This window comes from Oncorhynchus keta, chromosome 31 (assembly GCF_023373465.1).
Source record: "Oncorhynchus keta strain PuntledgeMale-10-30-2019 chromosome 31, Oket_V2, whole genome shotgun sequence".
Classification (NCBI taxonomy): Eukaryota; Metazoa; Chordata; class Actinopteri; order Salmoniformes; family Salmonidae; genus Oncorhynchus; species Oncorhynchus keta.
The window spans coordinates 20742233-20764013 of NC_068451.1; the positions used below are offsets into that span (position 1 = coordinate 20742233).

Sequence of the window (21781 nt, forward strand, 5' to 3'; positions counted from 1 at the left end):
ACACTAAATGCATAAAATGTCAAATTAAAGAATAACAAATTAAAGAAATTAAAGCCTGTTTGGAAATGACTGACAATTAAAATATTCTCTACACAAGCAATATTTACCTCGATTTTTCTTCAACTTCTGGACATGACATCTGGAACAACTGTCCACTGCAGCCATGTGGGTCAGTGTCACAATATGTTTCCATGGTAACTAAATTAACATTCTCTTGATAAAATGTTATTAATGAGGAATTTGTCCTCAGTGGTGGAAATGACACCACTCCCAAAGGACAGGTCTATTTTGTGTAAAAAAAACAATATAAAGGGCATACTCACAAATATTAATATAGATTTGATTTAATTGACTCTTTCTGTACTACATAACATTATATAATGTGTAATTATTAATGTTTTCTCATAGGAAGACATAGTAGAAGCTTAAAAGTCTGGGTCAGGGACAAGGGCAAAATAGTGAAATTGAAGTATAAAATGCATCTGAAAAGTAGCTAGAATACTTGATAGAGAGGTGTTTAAAAAATGATGGGCTGATTCCACTGTGAACTTAACATACAAGTATTTGTTTTATTTTGATAAAATCCCCAAAATTGACCAGAGGACATAGTAGTGTCCATAGTTGCATAATCACCCTAAAATTCTACCTGAGTAAAATCATAAAGGTATTTGGTTTTAAATATACAGTACTTAAGTATACACAAGTAAATGTAATTTCTAAAATATACTTATGTATCAAAAGTTAAAGAAAAAGTATAAATAATTACAAATTCCTTATATTAAGCAAACCAGACAGCACAATGTTTTTTTAAATGTATGGATAGCCATGGGCACACTCCTACACTACTTAAGTACTTTACACCACTGGGAATGAGGGTGTGCATAACCTGTCTGCTTGTTTTTGCTCATGGTTTCTTGTGTTGAAAATGTGCCCTCATTTATAATATTGCTTTGTTAATGTTTCCCTTAATAGTTTACTCTCCATTATGTTGGATGTTGGGGAGGCTGTTGCAAAGATGAAGTGAAATATTGTAACAAAATGTGTTTTTGACGTCTGATTTGCAATTTTTTATTTAATTTATGTCATGTTTTACCCCACTGTTTCCCTCTTTATGAACTTGAACGGTATTGATGCAGGCGCTATAGCCTACATTTCACTTTGAAAACGTAATCTAAGGAAGGCTCTACTGCGCATGCTCTTGGGGGCGGGTGACAGATGACGATCGACTTCACTGTACAATACATTGTGAAAGCCCGCTCTCCCTGGTTGACAAACGCATTTGTGTTGAAGAAGAACCATGCTTCGAGTTGTGTTATCCCGAACTTTTCCTCGGATCTCTGGTATTTCCAATTGTCAGTATTCGGCGGCCGCCATCCCGGTTCCAAGCGCACAGCCCGAAGTCCATTATAACAAGGTAAGCGATAAGCATTGATTGACCTGTTGAATGACCTGTTGAGTAGCTATTATCATTTTTGCACACGACTGAAATGATCGGTTTAGTGTATTTCTGTCATGTGCAATTCATTGCAAGGCAACTAGGCATACGTGAGAATTGCAATATCTTTTGGACTAGATGCATTATTATTAACTCTTGTTGACATTAAAACACTTGACCTGATTGAACCATGTGATTACGTACTTATCCGATACATTAGGTCAACTGAATTACATATTCACTAGATAATTGTTGGGTATGATGGTGTTATGCAAAACTGTAATGTGGCAGACAGCCAGAAACCTTCCTGGGTTGCATTAATACAACTTTTGCTGGAGTTGAAAGACCAGCTTGTACATAGAGAGCCACAACACATATAATGTACATGCATGTGTTTCTGTTCAATTGTTTTGGAGAAATGTATATAGAGACTTCTAAACCATTGTAATATTATGTCAGAGACAGTATCTTACAATACTGCACAAATAAAAACTGAAGGGAGGTAATGGGATGCAACTGGACAATAGTGTTTATACTGGCTCCAATTTATTGGATCAAAGAGTTGTGATAACATATGTCATCTAAACATAGAGCCTAATCAAATCTCCTCTGTCTCATTACAGCTGTTCATCAATAACCAGTGGCAGGATGCCGTCAGCAAGAGGTCCTTCCCCACCATCAACCCAGCCACAGGAGAGGTCATCTGTCAGGTGGCTGAGGCAGACAAGGTCAGTGGCTGGAACTGCCTTGAAACCTGGCCCTGTTCTGTCTAATTACAAGACTTACATTCTCGATTCCTTGGAGTAATCACTGATCTAATATAATTGGATTGGTGAAAGCAGGGGTTCCACTAGCCTACATAGCTTGGACCTATTTAGTCGTAATGACTGTCTCAAGGGAGGAAGGAAGACGGCATTTTTCAAAGCATTTGAACAGGCCCCTCACTGTTCCTGTATTCAACAACACTACATCCTTGGCATGCTAAGACAACAACAAGTTGCCTGAAGCAGTAACATGACAATTAGGTGTGGTAGGAGGACGAGAGGGTAAAATAAACATGGAAAAAGGTGTAATTAGAGCACAGTCTTGCAGCAGTGTGCATTGTTTTCCTTTCTGCTTTCCATTTTTAATTATATAATCTAATATTTCTGATTTGGTTTGCTTGTCTTTTCATCTCCCTCTGTTTTCCCTCTGGCCTCCTTCTCCGTCTTTCCAGGCAGATGTGGACAAGGCTGTGAAGGCTGCCAGGGAGGCCTTTCGGTTTGGGTCACCATGGCGACGCATGGACGCGTCGGACCGCGGGCTGCTCCTGAGCCGGCTGGCAGACGCAATCGAGAGGGACACAGCCTACCTAGCGGTCAGTGACGCCGTCGCATTACTGCTGGTCAATGGAAATGATTAACCTGAAGTGGTGTTATGAGCGGCTAATTAGATGCACAACATTCCTGTTCTGGCACTCATGCCAAAGAAAGCAGTTGTTTGGGTTGTATTAGAGTTTACATGTGTGGCACAGTGCTTTGTCTGATGACAAATGTTACCTTCCAGTGGTGGAAATGTTTTACTCAGAAATATTATCTTCAAAAAAAGTATGTTCATATAGATTTATTTGGCTTGTAAACAGCAGTGCCATATTTTGCAGAGTCACTGTTAGTCCTGTATTCCACAGGTTGCTGACCTGAGCAGCTCCCATGCTGAAGTCACATGGCAGAGATAGAGACGCAGGGTCACGGCTAGGTCACATGATCAACACTGAGAAACCGCTGAGGAAGTGGAGTAAAATAATTCCTTAGTGCTGCTCTTACAAGACACACACAAAACATATTTGTTGGTGTTGTTTGGTGAAAGTAATAGGGGGAAGGCTATAGTTGTGAAAGGGTTTTCTCTGGGCTTGTTTTGATAGAAGAATGAACAGCTTCAGCATAGGAAGCTGCCCTACTTTGCCTGGTAAATGAGGCCCTGCTAAAATCAGGTTTCCTTTTGTTTACGCAAGGGATTGGTTCTTGGAGAGAGAAACAAGCTTCTTAGTGTGTGTGTGGTGTATTACAAGACATTAGGATTGTTAGTACAGTATTTAGATTGGACTTGATTAACTACTATCATATTGGCTTATCAGGGGTGCAAGGTCCATCAGGACTGGAAATAGCAATGATTCTGTCCACTGAACCGGCCCCACCTACATGTTAAATATGGATATGGTGTGTATTTGAGAGAGATTCTGTCCAGAGCCAAGCCAGTGACTCGTCAGTACTTGTAAGACTGGCCAATCTGTTTAAGTAAGTTCAGTCCAATGTCTTCAACATGAACTGTATGTGGCTGTAAATGTTGTATCTAGATACATTTTGTCGTGTGTGTTATGTTGACCACATACCCTTTTGTTCCCATTTGCCAAGCCAAATAAATGGTGCGTGGACAACGATAATCTTTGATTTACTCTGTTGGCGATGAGCCAATTAATTCCCCGGGTTTTGTCTTGCTTTGGATTCTAATGTGACCTAACTAAAGTGAGAGTTACTGGTGTTTAACTGGACTCTGAACTGGTTAACACCCTGTAGCAGTAAATAGTCCCTGTAATTTGATATGACAATGTAATAGTAAAACATCTGCCCATTAGCAGCATGTTACAGAGCCTACCTCAATATACATACTGTATGCTTCTGTGTACACCACTGGATATCTATTAGCTCTTTCTAGGAAGGTATTGCCATTTTTTAAATTAACATTTTTTAGTGGGTAGATCAGCTTCATTATTGCAGATGGCTTCCAGCAATGTAATTGTCTGCATTGTTTCCAATTCCCCATATATTATTTTTGTATAAAACAACAAATGTATGTACATGTATAATATATATATATATATATATATATATATATATATACACACACACATATACAGTGCCTTGCGAAAGTATTCGCCCCCCTTGAACTTTGCAACCTTTTGCCACATTTCAGGCTTCAAACATAAAGATATAAAATTGTGTTTTTTTTGTGAAGAATCAACAACAAGTGGGACACAATCATGAAGTGGAATGACATTTATTGGATATTTCAAACTTTGAACAAATCAAAAACTGAAAAATTGAGCGTGCAAAATTATTCAGCCCCCTTAAGTTAATACTTTGTAGCGCCACCTTTTGCTGTAAGTCGCTTGGGGTATGTCTATCAGTTTTGCACATCGAGAGACTGACATTTTTTCCCATTCCTCCTTGCAAAACAGCTCAAGCTCTGAGGTTGGATGGAGAGCATTTGTGAACAGCAGTTTTCAGTTCTTTCCACAGATTCTCGATTGGATTCAGGTCTGGACTTTGACTTGGCCATTCTAACACCTGGATATGTTTATTTTTGAAACATTCCATTGTAGATTTTGCTTTATGTTTTGGATCATTGTCTTGTTGGAAGACAAATCTCTGTCCCAGTCTCAGGTCTTTTGCAGACTCCATCAGGTTTTCTTCCAGAAAGGTCCTGTATTTGGCTCCATCCATCTTCCTATCAATTTTAACCATCTTCCCTGTCCCTGCTGAGGAAAAGCAGGCACAAACCATGATGCTTCCACCACCATGTTTGACAGTGGGGATGGTGTGTTCAGGGTGATGGGCTGTGTTGCTTTTACGCCAAACATAACGTTTTGCATTGTTGCAAAAAAGTTCAATTTTGGTTTCATCTGACCAGAGCACCTTCTTCCACATGTTTGGTGTGTCTCCCAGGTGGCTTGTGGCAAACTTTAAACAACACTTTTTATGGATATCTTTAAGAAATGGCTTTCTTCTTGCCACTCTTCCATAAAGGCTAGATTTGTGCAATATACGACTGATTGGTGTCCTATGGACAGAGTCTCCCACCTCAGCTGTAGATCTCTGTAGTTCATCCAGAGTATTTATGGGCCTCCTCTTGGCTGCATCTCTGATCGGTCTTCTTCTTGTATGAGCTGAAAGTTTAGAGGGACAGCCAGGTCTTGGTAGATTTGCAGTGGTCTGATACTCCTTCCATTTCAATATTATCGCTTGCACAGTGCTCCTTGGGATGTTTAAAGCTTGGGAAATCTTTTTATATCCAAATCCGGCTTTAAACTTCTTCACAACAGTATCTCGGACCTGCCTGGTGTGTTCCTTGTTCTTCATGATGCTCTCTGCGCTTTTAACGGACCTCTGAGACTATCACAGTGCAGGTGCATTTATACGGAGACTTGATTACACACAGGTGGATTGTATTTGTCATCATTAGTCATTTAGGTCAACATTGGATCATTCAGAGATCCTCACTGAACTTCTGGAGAGAGTTTGCTGCACTGAAAGTAAAGGGGCTGAATAATTTTGCACGCCCAATTTTTCAGTTTTTGATTTGTTAAAAAAATGTGAAATATCCAATAAATGTTGTTCCACTTCATGATTGTGTCCCTCTTGTTGATTCTTCACAAAACAATACAGTTTTATATCTTTATGTTTGAAGCCTGAAATGTGGCAAAAGGTCGCAAAGTTCAAGGGGGCCGAATACTTTCGCAAGGCACTGTATATATACATACATACACTAACGTTCAAAAGTTTGGGGTCACTTAGAAATGTCCTTGTTTTTGAAAGAAAAGCAAAAACAATTGTCCATTTAAAATGACATCAAATTGATCAGAAATGCAGTGTAGACATTGCTAATGTTGTAAATTACTATTGTAGCTGGAAACGGCTGATTTAAACCCCCCCAAAAAAAAGGATTATCTACGTAGGCTTACAGAGGCCCATTATCAGCAACCATAACTCCTGTGTTCTAATGGCACGTTGTGTTAGCTAATCCAAGTTTATCATTTTAAAAGGCTAATTGTCATTCGAAAAAACCCTCTTGCCATTATGTTAGCACAGCTGAAAACTGCTGTGCTGATTTTAAAGGAGCAATAAAACTGTCCTTCTTTAGACTATTTGAGTATCTGGAGCATCAGCATTTGTGGGTTCGATTACAGGCTCAAAATGGTCAGAAACAAAGAACTTTCTTCTGAAACTCGTCAGTCTATTCTTGTTCTTAGAAATGAAGGCTATTCCATGCTAGAAATTGCCAAGAAATTGAAGATCTCATACAATGCTGTATTCTACTCCCTTCACAGAACAGCACAAACTAGCTCTAACCAGAATAGAAAGAGGAGTGGGAGGCCCCGGTGCACAACTGAGCAAGATGACAAGTACATTAGTGTCTAGTTTGAGAAACAGACGCCTCACAAGTCCTCAACTGGCAGCTTCATTAAATAGTACCCGCAAAACACCACTCTCAACGTCAACAGTGAGGAGGCAACTCCAGAATGCTGGCCTTCTAGGCAGAGTTCCTCTGTCCAGTGTCTGTGTTCTTTTGCCCATCTTAATATTTTATTTTTAATGGCCAGTCTGAGATATGGCTTTTTCTTTGCAACTCTGTCTAGAAGGCCAGCATCCCGGAGTCTCCTCTTCACTGTTGATGTTGAGACTGGTGTTTTACGGGTACTATTTAATGATGCTGCCATCTAGAATCTCTGAGGCTGTGGAGGGATCCAAATTGTGGACTTAAAAGAAACCATGAATCATCCGTGTATAATGACACCTTTGTTTGACAATGTTACGTAATACAGAATACAGCCTTGCTACTATCTGTCCTCAATCAAACTTCATCAGTTAGGCCATGGCGGAACTCGTGACACTTTGACCTTATTTTGCCATAGGAACTGGAGACCCTGGACAATGGGAAGCCCTATGCTGTGTCCTACAGCGTGGACGTGCCCATGGTGGTCAAGTGCCTCAGGTCAGTCACAGTAATATACATTGCAGTGTGTATGTGTGAGAGCAGTGAAATGCACGCATGCGTTTTATCCTTGGGGGATCAGGCTTTCAGCTCGACTGCCCCCAGGCTCTGGAATGCCCCTTCCGGATCAGCTGAAGGCACCACAGACTCTGGGATCCTTTAAAACGGGCATAAAAACCTTTCTCTTTAGGAAGGCTTTCTGTTGATAGCTGTGCTCCTTGGTGACCCTTGTAGTGTCAGCTGTGTTCTTTGTGTCAGTTGCCTTATAACATTATATTTGGTTTTTATTTTATGCACTTTGATATTATTCTGTATATTGAAAATGGCTTTACAAATGTAATACATTTATTATTATTACTTTTTGCCAACCAAAATGTATGAGTTGTCATGAATCTCAAGTGCCAGATGTGGCGTTATGCTATATGGTTGAAGTTGTAGGGCGAAGCAGAGACAGAATGGTGGGAAAGAGAGGGGGGAAAAGAGGGTGAGACTGACTGTGAATTAGTTCTTAAAAGAATGTGACTGCAGGCTGCCAAACCTCACTTATTTGATTGGCTGGCACACAGCACCATGACCTAGACTGCTTACTGTATACTCACTGTGGATCCGATCACTATCTCAATCTACTGTCTGCTTGTTTACCTTTTAGTGGATTGGAAATAGACTCATTTACAGTTTCCTTCTTTGAAAAAATACACATTTCCTTCTACTCTTGAAATCTGAAACTATAGTTGTTGCAGATCTATTTCATAATAAACATGTATACTTGGTAGCCCTGGTACTTACTGAATATGGAATGTAGTGAGTACGTAAAGCAGTTGAGAAATATTGACACCCCCCAAATCCCTTTTGATGTATCTGAAAGGTGTAATATTTTGGAGGATTCTTGAGTCGAAGTGTTTACTGTCTGTGTGTGCACAGGTACTATGCAGGCTGGGCAGATAAGTGGGAGGGGAAGACCATTCCCATCGATGGAGACTTCTTCTGCTACACCCGTCATGAGCCCATCGGTGTGTGTGGCCAGATCATCCCGGTGAGTGAAGGAACTGTTCAGGGGTTGGAGATGGACCTTGATGAATCTTAAGCTGTTCAGGGGTTAGAGATGGACCTCCTTGATGAATCTTAAGCTGTTCAGGGGTTAGAGATGGACCTCCTTGATGAATCTTAAGCTGTTCAGGGGTTAGAGATGGACCTCCTTGATGAATCTTAAGCTGTTCAGGGGTTGGAGATGGACCTCCTTGATGAATCTTAAGCTGTTCAGGGGTTGGAGATGGACCTCCTTGATGAATCTTAAGCTGTTCAGGGGTTAGAGATGGACCTCCTTGATGAATCTTAAGCTGTTCAGGGGTTAGAGATGGACCTCCTTGATGAATCTTAAGCTGTTCAGGGGTTGGAGATGGACCTCCTTGATGAATCTTAAGCTGTTCAGGGGTTAGAGATGGACCTCCTTGATGAATCTTAAGCTGTTCAGGGGTTAGAGATGGACCTCCTTGATGAATCTTAAGCTGTTCAGGGGTTGGAGATGGACCTCCTTGATGAATCTTAAGCTGTTCAGGGGTTGGAGATGGACCTTGATGAATCTTAAGCTGTTCAGGGGTTGGAGATGGACCTCCTTGATGAATCTTAAGCTGTTCAGGGGTTGGAGATGGACCTCCTTGATGAATCTTAAGCTGTTCAGGGGTTGGAGATGGACCTCCTTGATGAATCTTAAGCTGTTCAGGGGTTAGAGATGGACCTCCTTGATGAATCTTAAGCTGTTCAGGGGTTAGAGATGGACCTCCTTGATGAATCTTAAGCTGTTCAGGGGTTGGAGATGGACCTCCTTGATGAATCTTAAGCTGTTCAGGGGTTGGAGATGGACCTTGATGAATCTTAAGCTGTTCAGGGGTTGGAGATGGACCTCCTTGATGAATCTTAAGCTGTTCAGGGGTTGGAGATGGACCTCCTTGATGAATCTTAAGCTGTTCAGGGGTTGGAGATGGACCTCCTTGATGAATCTTAAGCTGTTCAGGGGTTGGAGATGGACCTTGATGAATCTTAAGCTGTTCAGGGGTTGGAGATGGACCTCCTTGATGAATCTTAAGCTGTTCAGGGGTTGGAGATGGACCTTGATGAATCTTAAGCTGTTCAGGGGTTGGAGATGGACCTCCTTGATGAATCTTAAGCTGTTCAGGGGTTGGAGATGGACCTCCTTGATGAATCTTAAGCAACATTCTCAATATACTTTCTCAATATGTCATTTAAGGCAACACCCTGCCTCCAAACCTGGTAGAGCAGCAAGGCTGTGTTGTATAAATATAGTGGCAGCCTGGACTTTAATGTGTTGAGTGCCTGCATGGATTCATGTCTGTGTACTTTGCATGAGTTTATGCACACGTTTGATATGGTCTGTCTTCACTCTACCGTTCACTGTCTTCCTCTCTTATCTTCCCTCAGTGGAACTTCCCTCTGCTGATGCAGGCATGGAAGCTGGGGCCAGCTCTGGCTACAGGCAACACTGTGGTGATGAAGGTGGCTGAGCAGACCCCCCTCACTGCCCTGTATGTGGCCAGTCTCATCAAGGAGGTTGGTACACTAATACACTCACACACACACACACCCTCCTTACCACATTCCTTAAGCTCTCTCTCTATCTCCTCTCTCTCTCTCCTCTCAGGTTGGTTTCCCTCCAGGTGTGGTGAACATCCTGCCTGGTATGGGTCCATCTGCTGGTTCTGCCATCGCCTCCCACATGGATGTGGATAAGGTGGCTTTCACAGGATCTACTGAGGTAAGACAGACCGCCCATACCTCAGGCATCTCAAAGAACTGAGTCACTGCTTTCAAAGGGCCAATGTGTTTTTGTGTATTAGTGTGTGTATGAGAATGAACCCTGTACTGTCTAAGCAGCTCCATGTGTCCAGGTAGGTCACCTGATCCAGCAGGCATCTGGCTCCAGCAACCTGAAGAAGGTCACTCTGGAGCTGGGAGGAAAGAGCCCCAACATAATCATGTCTGATGCCAACAGTGAGTAAGGCTCAAGGCGACTTTCCTTTTCGGTTGGGCATCCAGTTAGAAATATGTCAAAAATGGGAACACTTCATTTGGATAGTCTGTTAAAAATGATTTAGCAATATCTTAAGCAAAGTGTGGTGTCCGTTTTATTTATGAAGTACCAATTGCAGCAGGCAGCTGCTACTTTTACAACAAAGGATGTCTACCACAGGAGGCTGGGGGGATGAGTTATAGGAGTACAGGCTCATTGTAATGACTGTAATGGAATTAATGGAACGGAGTCAAACGTGGTTTCCATATGTTTGACGTGTTCTGTGTTCTGACCGTTCTGTTTATTCCATTCCAGCATTACAATGAGCCCGTCCTCCTATAGTACCTCCCACCAGCCTCCTCTGAAATCTACTGAGGCGTGTGCATGTTTGCCTGTGTGTCTTTATTTGCTTGATTGCGGTTGCTGTGTCTGACTTAGTTGATATGTTTTGACTTGAGGTTATACACCGTCTGCTTCAAGTCAAAACTTTGCTCAGCTATAATGTTTCCACAGCAGTGACAAATGCAGGATAGGGCTAGAAAACATGCCTCAGTCCAGGGATGGAAGATGTCACTGTACTCCTAATTATCCCATTATCCTACATGGAAAACCGAGAAGAATAAAATACTGCTAGTTTTTTAAACTGCCTTTTTCGTCAGCATGCTAGGCTAGCTAATGCTAAAGCAGCCCATTGGATTCCACAATACTTTCGGCAGCTACTCACCCCAAGGCCAGGTGTCAATTTCATGGAGTCCAATGCTGCAAAACGTCAAGTGGAAAGATATCGGCTATGTATGACTGTGTTCTCTCTCTCTTTCTGCAGTGGCGGAGGCGGTGGAACAGTCCCACTTTGCCCTGTTCTTTAACCAGGGCCAGTGCTGCTGTGCCGGCTCCCGTACATACGTGCAGGACACCATCTATGATGAGTTTATGGAGCGCAGTGTGGAGCAGGCCAAGAGCAGGGTGGTGGGAGACCCCTTCAACATGAAGACTGAGCAGGGACCGCAGGTTAGAAATATTGCATGGTGCACAAACGCACACCTAGACGAGTAGAGTAGGAGTTGAAGACACATCCAGAAGAGTAGAGTAGGAGTTGAAGACACATCCAGACGAGTAGAGTAGGAGTTGAAGATGCGCAGACGAGTAGAGTAGGAGTTGAAGACGTGCCCAGACGAGTAGAGTAGGAGTTGAAGACGCGCCCAGGCGAGTAGAGTAGGAGTTGAAGACGCGCCCAGGCGAGTAGAGTAGGAGTTGAAGACGTGCCCAGACGAGTAGAGTAGGAGTTGAAGACGCGCCCAGGCGAGTAGAGTAGGAGTTGAAGACACACACCCAAACATAAGACACTGGATAAAAATAGAAGAGCTGCACACTCTATTATACTGAAATAACTGTGGTACCAGCATTTCCAAATGCAGAGCCTTTATCAGAAAACAACTACAAGAACGCACTTGCATGCATACATATACACAAGCACATGTAATCTGGTTTGGTTTATAACTCTCTCCCTAACACATTAATAAGGCACCCACTTACGAGCACTGTAAAACGGTTCCCTATCTAGGTGGATGAGGAACAGTTCAAGAAGATTCTGGGCTACATCAGCAGTGGGAAGCGTGAGGGGGCCAAGCTGATGTGCGGGGGAGGGGTGGCTGCAGACCGTGGCTACTTCATCCAACCAACCATCTTTGGAGATGTCCAGGACGGCATGACCATCGCCCGTGAGGAGGTACAGCATGGCATTTTCTTTATTAACAACTCACTCTGTCAAGATTCACCATTTTGGCTCCTGGGACTGCCTTGGCAGAACCCATGAAAATGGAAAGAAAAGCCAGTATATTTTGGTTGTCTAAAGTATATTTGTGTGGCTATTCTGAAGCTAGAATCCTTAGTTGCTACATTTATTTTGAACGTGTAAATTAATAATATACAGTTGAAGTCAGAAGTTGACATATACCTTAGACAAATACATTTAAACTCAGTTCTTCACAATTCCTGATATTTAATACTAGTTAAAAATCCCTGTCTTTGGTCAGGTAGGATCACCAATTTATTTTAAGAATGTGAAATGTCAGAATAATAGTAGAGAGAATAATTTATTTCAGCTTTTATTTCCTTCACATTCCCAGTGGGTCAGAAGTTTACATACACTGAATTAGTATTTGGTAGCATTGTCTTTAAATTGTTTAACTTGTGTCAAACATTTCGGGTAGTCTTCCACAAGCTTCCCACAATAAATTGGGTGACTTTTGGCCCATACTTCATGACAGAGCTGGTGTAACTGAGTCAGGTTTGTAGGCCTCCTTGCTTGAACTCGCTTTTTCAGTTCTGCCCACAAATTTTCTATTGGATTGAGGTAAGGGCTTTGTGATGGCCACTCCAATACCTTGACTTTGTTGTCCTTAAGCCATTTTGCCACAACTTTGGAAGTATGCTTGGGGTCATTGCCCATTTGGAAGACCCATTTGCGACCAATCTTTAACTTCCTGACTGATGTCTTGAGATGTTGCTTCAATATATCCACATAATGTTCCTTTCTCATGATGATCTATTTTGTGAAGTGCACCAGTCCCTCCTGCAGCAAAGCCCCCCCACAACATAATGCTGCCACCCCCGTGCTTCAAGGTTTGGATGGTGTTATTCTTCGGCTTGCAAGCCTCCACATTTTTCCTCCAAACATAACGATGGTCACTATGGCCAAACAGTTCTATTTTTGTTTCATGATACCAGAGTACATTTCTCCAAAAAGTACGATCTTTGTCCCCATGTGCAGTTACAAACCGGAGTCTGGCTTTTTTTATGGCGGTTTTGGAGCAGTGGCTTCTTCCTTGCTGATTGGCCTTTCAGGTTTATGTTGATATAGAACTCGTTTTACTGTGGATATAGATACTTTTTACCTGTTTCACCATCTTCACAAGGTCCTTTGCTGTTGTTCTGGGATTGATTTTCACTTTTCGCACAAAAGTACAGTCATCTCTAGGACACAGAACGCATCTCCTTCCTGAGCAGTATGACGGCTGCATAGTCCCATGGTGTTTATACTTGTGTACTATTGTTTGTACAGATGAACGTGGTTCCTTCAGGCATTTGGAAATTGCTCCCAAGGATGAACCAGACTTGTGGAGGTCTACAAAAAAAATTCTGACGTCTTGGCTGATTTCTTTTGTTTTTCCCATGATGTCAAGCAAAGAGGCACTGAGTTTGAAGTTAGGCCTTGAAATACATACACAGGTACACCTCCAATTGACTCAAATTATGTCAATTAGCTTATCAGAAGCCTCTAAAGCCATAATTGTCTGTAATTTTCCAAGCTGTTTAAAGACAGTCAACTTAGTGTATGTAAACTTCTGACCCACTGGAATTGTGATACAGTGAATTATAAGTTAAATAATCTGCAGTGAACAATTTTTGGGAAAATTACTTGTGTCATGCACAAAGTAGATGTCCTAACCGACTTTCCAAAACTATAGCTTGTTAACAAGAAATGTGTTGAGTGGTTGAAAAATTTGTTTTAATGTCTCCAACCTAAGTGTATGTAAACTTCCGAATTCAACTGTATACCCATTGATTCTTAAAGAATAAACGTATAAATGCCTCATGAGCTTAGTTCATACCCCATCAGAACCTACAATATAAGCTTGTTTTACTCGTGTTTGTAAACAACAAAGGTTAACAAACAATGTATAGCCTCAAAACATGGTTAAAACTATACATGGGATATCACGGATGGTCAGTTCTTGCATCCATAGCACTGTCTATGAATTTGAGTGGTTTCATTTTTTCCATGGCGAGGAGAACACTTTTGTTTCAAGGAAGTATTCTAGGTCTAAGGAAAGTAGCCAGACAAGCTCGTACATGTGTAACATGTTCTCTTCAGAGAACAGATCTCTTTAGGTTAGATTCTTTAAATGAATTTATCCTCAATAACACTGCCTTTGTCTGTGTTCAGATCTTTGGGCCGGTGATGCAGATCCTGAAGTTTAAGACTCTGGAGGAGGTGGTTGAGAGAGCCAACGACACAAAGTACGGCCTGGCAGCTGCCGTCTTCACCAAAGACATCGACAAGGCCCACTACATCTCTAGCGGAATTCGCGCTGGCACTGTCTGGTACGCTGATTTTCTAGCTTAGTTTATTTTACATTATGTCTATCAAATTATCAATTTCTTTCCGTTGTATAAAGGTCCAGAAGTTGGCCCATTATAATACGATAATTGTGTATGTGGTTTGTCCATTTCTTTCTCCTAAGGATTAACTGCTATAATGTGTTTGGAGCACAAGCCCCCTTCGGTGGCTACAAATATTCTGGTAACGGTCGTGAACTGGGAGAGTATGGCCTGGACAACTACACTGAAGTGAAAACGGTAAGGACCCCATCACTACCACAATACTGTAGGAGAAAATGTTCAGGCCCCAGTGGGCCACATACGTAAATGTATGAACGCTGTTGCCACACGTTACATACGTAATAAACAGCAACATCTCACAAGCAGCTGTATCTATGTTCACAAAATGTGTTAATGTCAAAGCTTCAAAACATATTTTATTCTTTACCTCAGGTAACGATCAAGGTCCCTCAGAAAAACTCGTAAAGACATCTGAACTCTGCCTCCAATCAAGGAAACTAACTGACCATAGGGAAGGCTCTATGGAACTAAATCAGTCTTTATTTTGTTTATCACAGAGTTCTCAGTTATTCAGTTGGACTTTAGTGTTACTTAGCCTCTGTACTCATCTCTAACTTCATGTAAAGAATTTCCAAACAAGATGAGAAAACAATTACAGGCATGGTGCTGTTATTTTACACCCAGCTTGTTGTACTGCCGTGTAAAACTTCAACGGCTTATTTTAAGCACTTCATAGAGCGTGCCATAATATTTCATAATACTTATTTCAGTCATTATGTTCATCCTGTTTTAATATGGTGAATCCCTGCTACAATGCAGAGTAGTTTTGTAGTCTTGTAGAGTGAAAGTGTGAACTTTGAAAGGATTTTGGATAATAAATGCACTTGATACTCGCTATTATTTGTTTTTAACCTAGTCTCATCTGATTGGACACAAACAATAATTTAGAAAGTGTTTTATTAATGGGAAAACAATTAAAATGCTTTTTTGGAGGAAAGCAGTATGGGATTAAAAAATAGATATTGACTGAAGAAACATCACAGAACTAACTGGCAGTTCTAGTGCCACACAACAATATGTCTCGACATATGTACATTATCTAGGTTGAAGTGTGTAACTCTGGATTGCAGTTTGAAAATAGGCTGCGGTATTACGTTCCGGTGTAATGATAATGATATAGCATTTAGGGAAGAAATAACCAAAGAGTATACCATACAGACTGCACAGTACAGAGAAAGGATTGACAGAGAGTGTGTGCTTTCCTTTGGTAGACAGGTGCACCGTCAGAGAGATGACCCAAGAGATGAAGAAGATAAGCAAGCTGAAAGTGATAGATTTACCCTCGTTGTAGTTTTTGGGCAGGTCAGTTCCCATGTAGGCAAAACTAAAGCATGCAATACCCAGCAAAACGGCAAACAGTACTATCACATAAAAGATGGGGATGACTCCATATGTGCAATCCAAAATTATCTCGCTATACAATGTTATCTGATTGGGCTTGGGTCCTTCAATGGCTATCCACAAAATGCACAGAAACAGCATTATGACAGTGGTTGTGATAATAGTGATCCACTGACCACCATGCTTGACCCAGAAATCATACGCTTTGGGCAGCTTGGCGGCCATTTTGAAGATACAGACAATCTGGAAGGAGCGAACAGCGAGACAGGACAGGCAGGCCACATAGAAGACTACAAACACAGAATTGCGTACGGTGCAGATGGCCTCTGTGGGTTTGCCGATGTGTAGGAAGACGCTGATGGAGGACATGGACAAGCAACACAACATGAAGAAGCAGAGCCTCCCACCGGCTGACTTTACCACAGGGGTGTCCTTCTTACAAAGGAACAGAACCAAGATGGCCATTGAGATGAGGATGATGGAGCTGGCCTGGAACATCAGAAAAATGGCCAACGAAGCATCAGAATGCAAATACTCTATAGAGCGCTTAGTGCATGAGGTACTGCCATTCCTGGCCCACTCGTCCTTTTGGCATGCTATGCAGCTGTAGGGATCGGCTGTTGGGAGAGGAAGGGAAGAGAACGTCTGGGTGATAGATTCTAATATGTGTACAGAACAATCATTCTCATCATATGATTCATAGGTGTTCTTTCTGACCTCTTGACCTGTCCAGGAAAAACTCCAGGCAAAAACAGAAAGTCATGTTGCTCAGTACCTGTGTGGTTGATGTACTTTCCATCAGAGCAGATCTCACACTCAAAACAGCAGGTGTGGAAGCCAGTTTGAACTCTTCTGGAGCCAGATTTACACTCACTAGAACACTGCAGAACTGGAGCCTGCAAGAAGTAGGAACAGCTTAAAATATCACTGTGGAAAAGACCAGCATCAGTTATCAATCATTTGAATTACCACGCAGTGTTTTGATGGTGTATAATGTATACTTGCATGTTTTTGAACAATGTAGTACAAACCTTTGTGCCCTCAAACCAATGTATGAGAGTTTCATTAATATGGAAGCTTGGTGTGGGGTTGGTAACGTATGAGCCAATGTCCACATTAGAACATGTTTTATTTCTGCAGTCCCAGTGTACAATGTCGTAATGAGCCGGTGGGTCCCCGTTCTCATCAAACTCTATACTTTGATTGTCCAATTTGAATTTGACCTGTTTTAGTGCCTCAGTGACCTGGGAATGCAAGACAAAATGGTCAAAAAAAAGATCATGTCAATTAATAATCATATTTTTGGTGATGTGGTTGACCATAAGGCTTCATGTTGAAGGAGATGCAGCTCACTTACCATGTAAGGATAAGCAATGATTTCTGAGTTGGCACAGTTCCGTGTCCCACACCGCAAAACACTGTGGAGAGCATGAGCCACAGCATACACTGCAGAGTAGATGACAAAGCTGTATGTCGGGTCCTCTCCAATAATTGTCTGGGCACTGGTGGAGTTGCAGTCAGAGCAAATCTGTCCACATCTTTCCTTCAAGTCCATGTCAGTGCATGCATTCTCATGTCTGGATTTTACTGTGTTGTTAATGAACTCATCAAATCCTCTCAGGTCCTTGTGCCTCTGTACAGTGACACCTAAGACCGTCCCTATCCTCTCAATCTGACTCTTCTTGATCAGCTCTTGGTTCATGGACCATGTCTCACTAGCGATCCATATCTTCTCCTTCACTCTGAGATCTATGGCCTTTTGGATGAAAGGAATGACAAACTCCACATTGGCAAAGACTACAATAACCTGGACATTGAACATGGCTATGTTGTTGAATAGATGCCCTATTAACGATTGGTTTTGGGGAATGGTGTCTTGGTACGCCAAACAGATGTTAGCTGGTCTAATCTTATCCTGAAAAACTGTCAAGGCATCTCTGCTGTAGTCATTGTCACCACCGATGAAAGCCACCCAGTTCCAGTTGAACTGTTGGAGTATACGGACTATAGACTCCACCTGATATTTGTCGCTGGGAATGGTTCTGAAAAAGGAGGGAAATCTGATTTTTGAGCTCAGTTGGACACTTGATGCCCCATGAGTCACCTGTTGAAGTAAAACACAAAACGATAATGCTTTTGTGAGAACAAGGATTGTCTTATTTGAACAAGCATTACAGTGCAGGTACATTTATATTGCAGTGTTCTACAGAACCATTCCTGAAGAGTACAAACACAAGGCAGGTACTGTATAAATAGCACCATCATGAGGTTATATTGTGCCATAAAATACTACTTACCATTGGAACCATCTCAGACATGTACAAAGGGGCGACACTGATGGTTTGGCTGCTTCCAAACGGGCCAGTGACTGAGATGACTTTAGGTCTGTAGTTTGTACCGTTCCACACGGGGATGGCTCCTCTTCCCTTTTGGGTCAGAAAGTCCAGAGCAGCCCCATAACTGAGCAAGTCAGAGCAGTAGTCAAAAATCTCATAGCCCAGGCTGACACCAGGCAACAGCAATGTGGAGTTGTTGATCTCTTCAATAGCAAACCTCATGACTTGAATCTGCTGGTAGCTTGCTGAGGAAAATTTAAACCTGGGATGTAGAAGGTTGCAATAGTTTTTTACTGTCAATGTGTGCAACAAAAAAGTTTGACATTTACAGTATTATTTTTTTCCCCCCAGTGGTGAAAGCAGACTTTGCCTTACCTGTGACATTGAAGCACCTCAGGTTTTTTGTTTTCAGTGTCAGTCGCTGGACCAGTCCCTCCATACTTCTCATGCAGCTGGAATAGTCCCCCCACAATGTAGTCTCCATCCAGGCTCAGTCGTGGTAAAGAGGAGCATGTGTCACTTTGTTTCACCAGGTGAAATGACACCATCACCACAAGAAACAACATTGTATGTTTCTAAGTAAGAGAGAGTTGTTAGAGCAGAGGCTGAAATGCTCTCCATCTACTGAGGTGACTGATACCAATCATCTCACTCTGTTTTACATGTTGCGTTACTTCCTTGTTCGTGTTCCATGTCCCAGATACCTGGATAACCACATCCACCTATCCATGGTTAGGCTATTATGGAAAAATGTCTTGAGGTTTATGAAAATATCTTTCACATATCCCTTTATACAAAATAATTAGACATTTCCACCAGAGGAGGCTGGTGGGAGGAGCTATAGGAGGACGGGCACATTAATGGATGGAATGGAATAAACAGTAGCGGTGCGTGGGTAAAATCACTGGGGAAGCCAAGCCAGAATAAAAAGCCATATTACAACCCGTTTTGTGATAATTGCATTGTGCTCTATAACCTGTGCTCTATAACCTGTGCTCTATAACCTGTTAGTTCATATGCCTTGCGACTGATATATATGCCTAAGGCCGAGACAACGAGAAGACACAGTGGCAGAATAAATTCAACCACACCTTTGTTTCATCACAAACCCAGAAAGCAACCTCTGTCTCAACCTCTGTCTGGTGCAGTCCACAAAGCATATTGCATGTAACAATCCGTTACATGACCTACAACATGGTCAAGCAAGTTACTGATTCTGACATTTTAGGACCACTAAACAACTATTGATTTAGAACCGTGGTGAGTTACCGCAAGTCGCAAAGGAAACATGAGCTGCCTCCACTATTCCAGCACCTTTTCACCTTCAACATTATCAAATCACCTCTGCTTTGTCTAATACAGTGACAGCTAAAAGATACCAAAAACAATTTAGTCCAATCAACATAAGCTAAATATGATGTGGCCATGCGCGTTCGTGCAAATAGAAAAAACATTTTGACTCACCCTACTTGTCAATGCCATCCTCCTCTCATGTTGATTAAACATTTTTTCACTCTGTCATACAGTACACACTTTCATATTTTGATGTCCTAGGCTACCCTGGCTAAAATGCTTGCTCGCTAGCCTAATTTCCTTTCATGGGCAATGTTAGCTAGTTAACATTAGCCTTCTACAACTAGCTACACATTGAACTTCCATCCTCTCTGGCCAGGGGCACAATGTATGAATTTATGGTTGGATCAGAATCGCCATTACAATCATTGGCCAGTACGGAGAATGAATTAAAACCACAAGTCCAAATCCCTATCATCCATGGCTAATTTAGGAAAGGGACAATTTTAGATAGCTAGCCACCAGAGGACAACAATACAATGAGATGCACAACGAGTTTCGGTCAATGTTTGCTCTCGATGCAATGTGATTGGAGTGAAGCCAAATCCAAACGGGCTTCCCTTGACACTTTTTATGTGTGCGCCAGGACCACTCACAGTTGAGCTCTACACTGATTGGCCATTATTTTATACAAAAGGCTTGCCTTGCATTCAATGCTACTGGCGCCATCAATTTCATATTCTTTTGGACCAGACAGCATCAGATAGATGGCCTACACATACAGAGACAGACAGTGCTGTTTAGCTCGCTTGGATGCTTTCTTCGGTGAGATTTGGTGAATTTTTTGGGGAAACCTGGCTTTCCTTTGCATCCATTAATACACACCACTGGGAATAAATGGAATGGTTTCGAACATGGAAACAACGTTTGACTTTGTTCAATGTACTGTATTTCACAATGAGCCCGTCCCTCTATTGGTCCTCCCACCAGCCTCCTGATTTTCAATCAGTTTTTAAACCCAGAGGCCCATCATTGTGAGACTTACGGGAATGCTTGCGAAACAGACAAAGCAGAACAGGATGGGGTTTGGTGTTTGAGAAGTGAAAAATTCTTCCTTAGTTAATTTTCTCAAAATCTAAAGACACAATCTAGATCTGAACCAATGTCTTAAGTAGTTGAACATGTTATTACGTCAAACTGTATGCTTAGACGGCTTGACAGAAATGGTAGGTGAATGTTGAACTTTTGTTGCACAAATATCCAGATGATGCTGCGTACCATTTTAAGCTGTCGGTGTGATCAAATAAGACCTGATGACGAGTTTCTGTACATGAGTTTAGCTAGCACACTTCGCCATAACATTGCCTACAAGCGTCATCTCGGATTTCTATTGGAGAAGTAGGCCAACTATGCTGAAAGAGTAAAGTGTGTGTGTGAGTGAGTGAGAGAGAGAGAGCAAGTACTCCCACACTGTACTATGCAATTTACATATGCTCATCATCATTTGCATCTGAAAGGCACTGTTCATTCACCACTTGTTACCATCCCCACATTATAGCTTGAAACAGAGTTTTACATCAGTCCTGCCTAGGGTTGCATGTAGCGACCAAGGTGGCTCCGATAGACATGGCAGCTCTGTTTCTAGCTCCAAATGCTAGATGGGACCAATACAATTTCAATGGGAGGGTATATTACTGGTAACCTTCAAAGTGTTCTTTGTATGACATTTTAATATTTGATTATTAACCAATGATATTAGGCCACTCCTGGCCATGATTACAGACACCTGTGTCTTTTGACACTATATAAACGAGTCATCCCGCAGTGTTTGTGATTATACCCTGATGAAGACAGCTTGGCTGTCGAAACGTTGGTATTACATTTTTGCATCTGCGCTCCAAGAGTGTGCGGCTCTATTTCATTTTCAAGTTTCTACTCCGCTAGCCAGCACCTCGTCTTAATAGGTGTGCGTTTCTTTTTCTTCTAGAACCTTCAAAGTTTACCAGTAAACTACCAGAATTTGGGTAATTTCAAGTTTCTTTGGAATTTTATCACAGGACTTCTAGTGGCCTTTTTGGGTACTTCTGATTATCACAGGTGTCTATCTCTGGCCCTCTGTGTGGCCTTATCACATGTAAATAGATAAATGAATAAGATAACATGATTTAAAAATTTAAATAAATAGAATGACAAGCTGTAAAACATTTCCCTCAATATAAACCATTTAACTTAGTGAATACCATTGGTATTTAATATGAGGATTTCAGCATTAAATATCCTTTATATATTTTACAAACTTATCTCTGTTCATGTTTTTGCACCCAACTGGTGGCAGTTGTGAAAGACAATCAAGTTGGAAGAGTTGCAGAGTTTATTGAAAATAATGCCATTGTTTAGATTTCTTCATTAATTAAGCTATTT

At 41.6% G+C, this 21781-nt stretch overlaps 2 protein-coding genes across 2 annotated transcripts; one reads left to right on the forward strand and one right to left on the reverse strand.

The window, feature by feature from the left end:
* Positions 1-1224: 1224 nt before the first annotated feature.
* LOC118377516 (aldehyde dehydrogenase, mitochondrial-like) lies at positions 1225-15227 on the forward strand. Its single transcript, XM_035764444.2, has 13 exons — positions 1225-1414; positions 2059-2163; positions 2652-2792; positions 7104-7183; positions 8105-8216; positions 9620-9748; positions 9840-9953; positions 10087-10189; positions 11032-11216; positions 11770-11934; positions 14155-14312; positions 14453-14567; positions 14763-15227. The coding sequence occupies exons 1-13, from the start codon at positions 1298-1300 to the stop codon at positions 14793-14795; spliced, it is 1557 nt and encodes a 518-aa protein (XP_035620337.1). The 5' UTR covers positions 1225-1297; the 3' UTR covers positions 14796-15227.
* A 136-nt stretch (positions 15228-15363) lies between these two features.
* On the reverse strand, positions 15364-21419 carry LOC118377515 (taste receptor type 1 member 1-like). Its single transcript, XM_035764443.2, has 6 exons — positions 18443-21419; positions 18029-18329; positions 17089-17835; positions 16763-16975; positions 16507-16627; positions 15364-16348 (listed from the first exon to the last, which is right to left on the reverse strand). Exons 1-6 carry the CDS (start codon positions 18631-18633, stop codon positions 15426-15428), a joined length of 2496 nt encoding a protein of 831 aa, XP_035620336.2. The 5' UTR covers positions 18634-21419; the 3' UTR covers positions 15364-15425.
* Positions 21420-21781: the final 362 nt, after the last annotated feature.

What these genes read in the sequence shown, in the direction of transcription:
- LOC118377516 (XM_035764444.2), top strand. Translation starts at nt 1,298, where the DNA reads ATGCTTCGAGTTGTGTTATCCCGAACTTTTCCTCGGATCTCTGGTATT. An exon ending in ATGGTGGTCAAGTGCCTCAG is followed by an intron (nt 7,184 to 8,104) that starts GTCAGTCACAGT and finishes GTGTGTGCACAG; the next exon opens with GTACTATGCAGGCTGGGCAG. An exon ending in CTTTCACAGGATCTACTGAG is followed by an intron (nt 9,954 to 10,086) that starts GTAAGACAGACC and finishes CCATGTGTCCAG; the next exon opens with GTAGGTCACCTGATCCAGCA.
- LOC118377515 (XM_035764443.2), bottom strand. Translation starts at nt 18,633, where the DNA reads ATGTTGTTTCTTGTGGTGATGGTGTCATTTCACCTGGTGAAACAAAGT. An exon ending in ATTGGTTTGAGGGCACAAAG is followed by an intron (nt 16,628 to 16,762) that starts GTTTGTACTACA and finishes TACTTCTTGCAG; the next exon opens with GCTCCAGTTCTGCAGTGTTC. An exon ending in AAAGTACATCAACCACACAG is followed by an intron (nt 16,349 to 16,506) that starts GTACTGAGCAAC and finishes CTCTCCCAACAG; the next exon opens with CCGATCCCTACAGCTGCATA.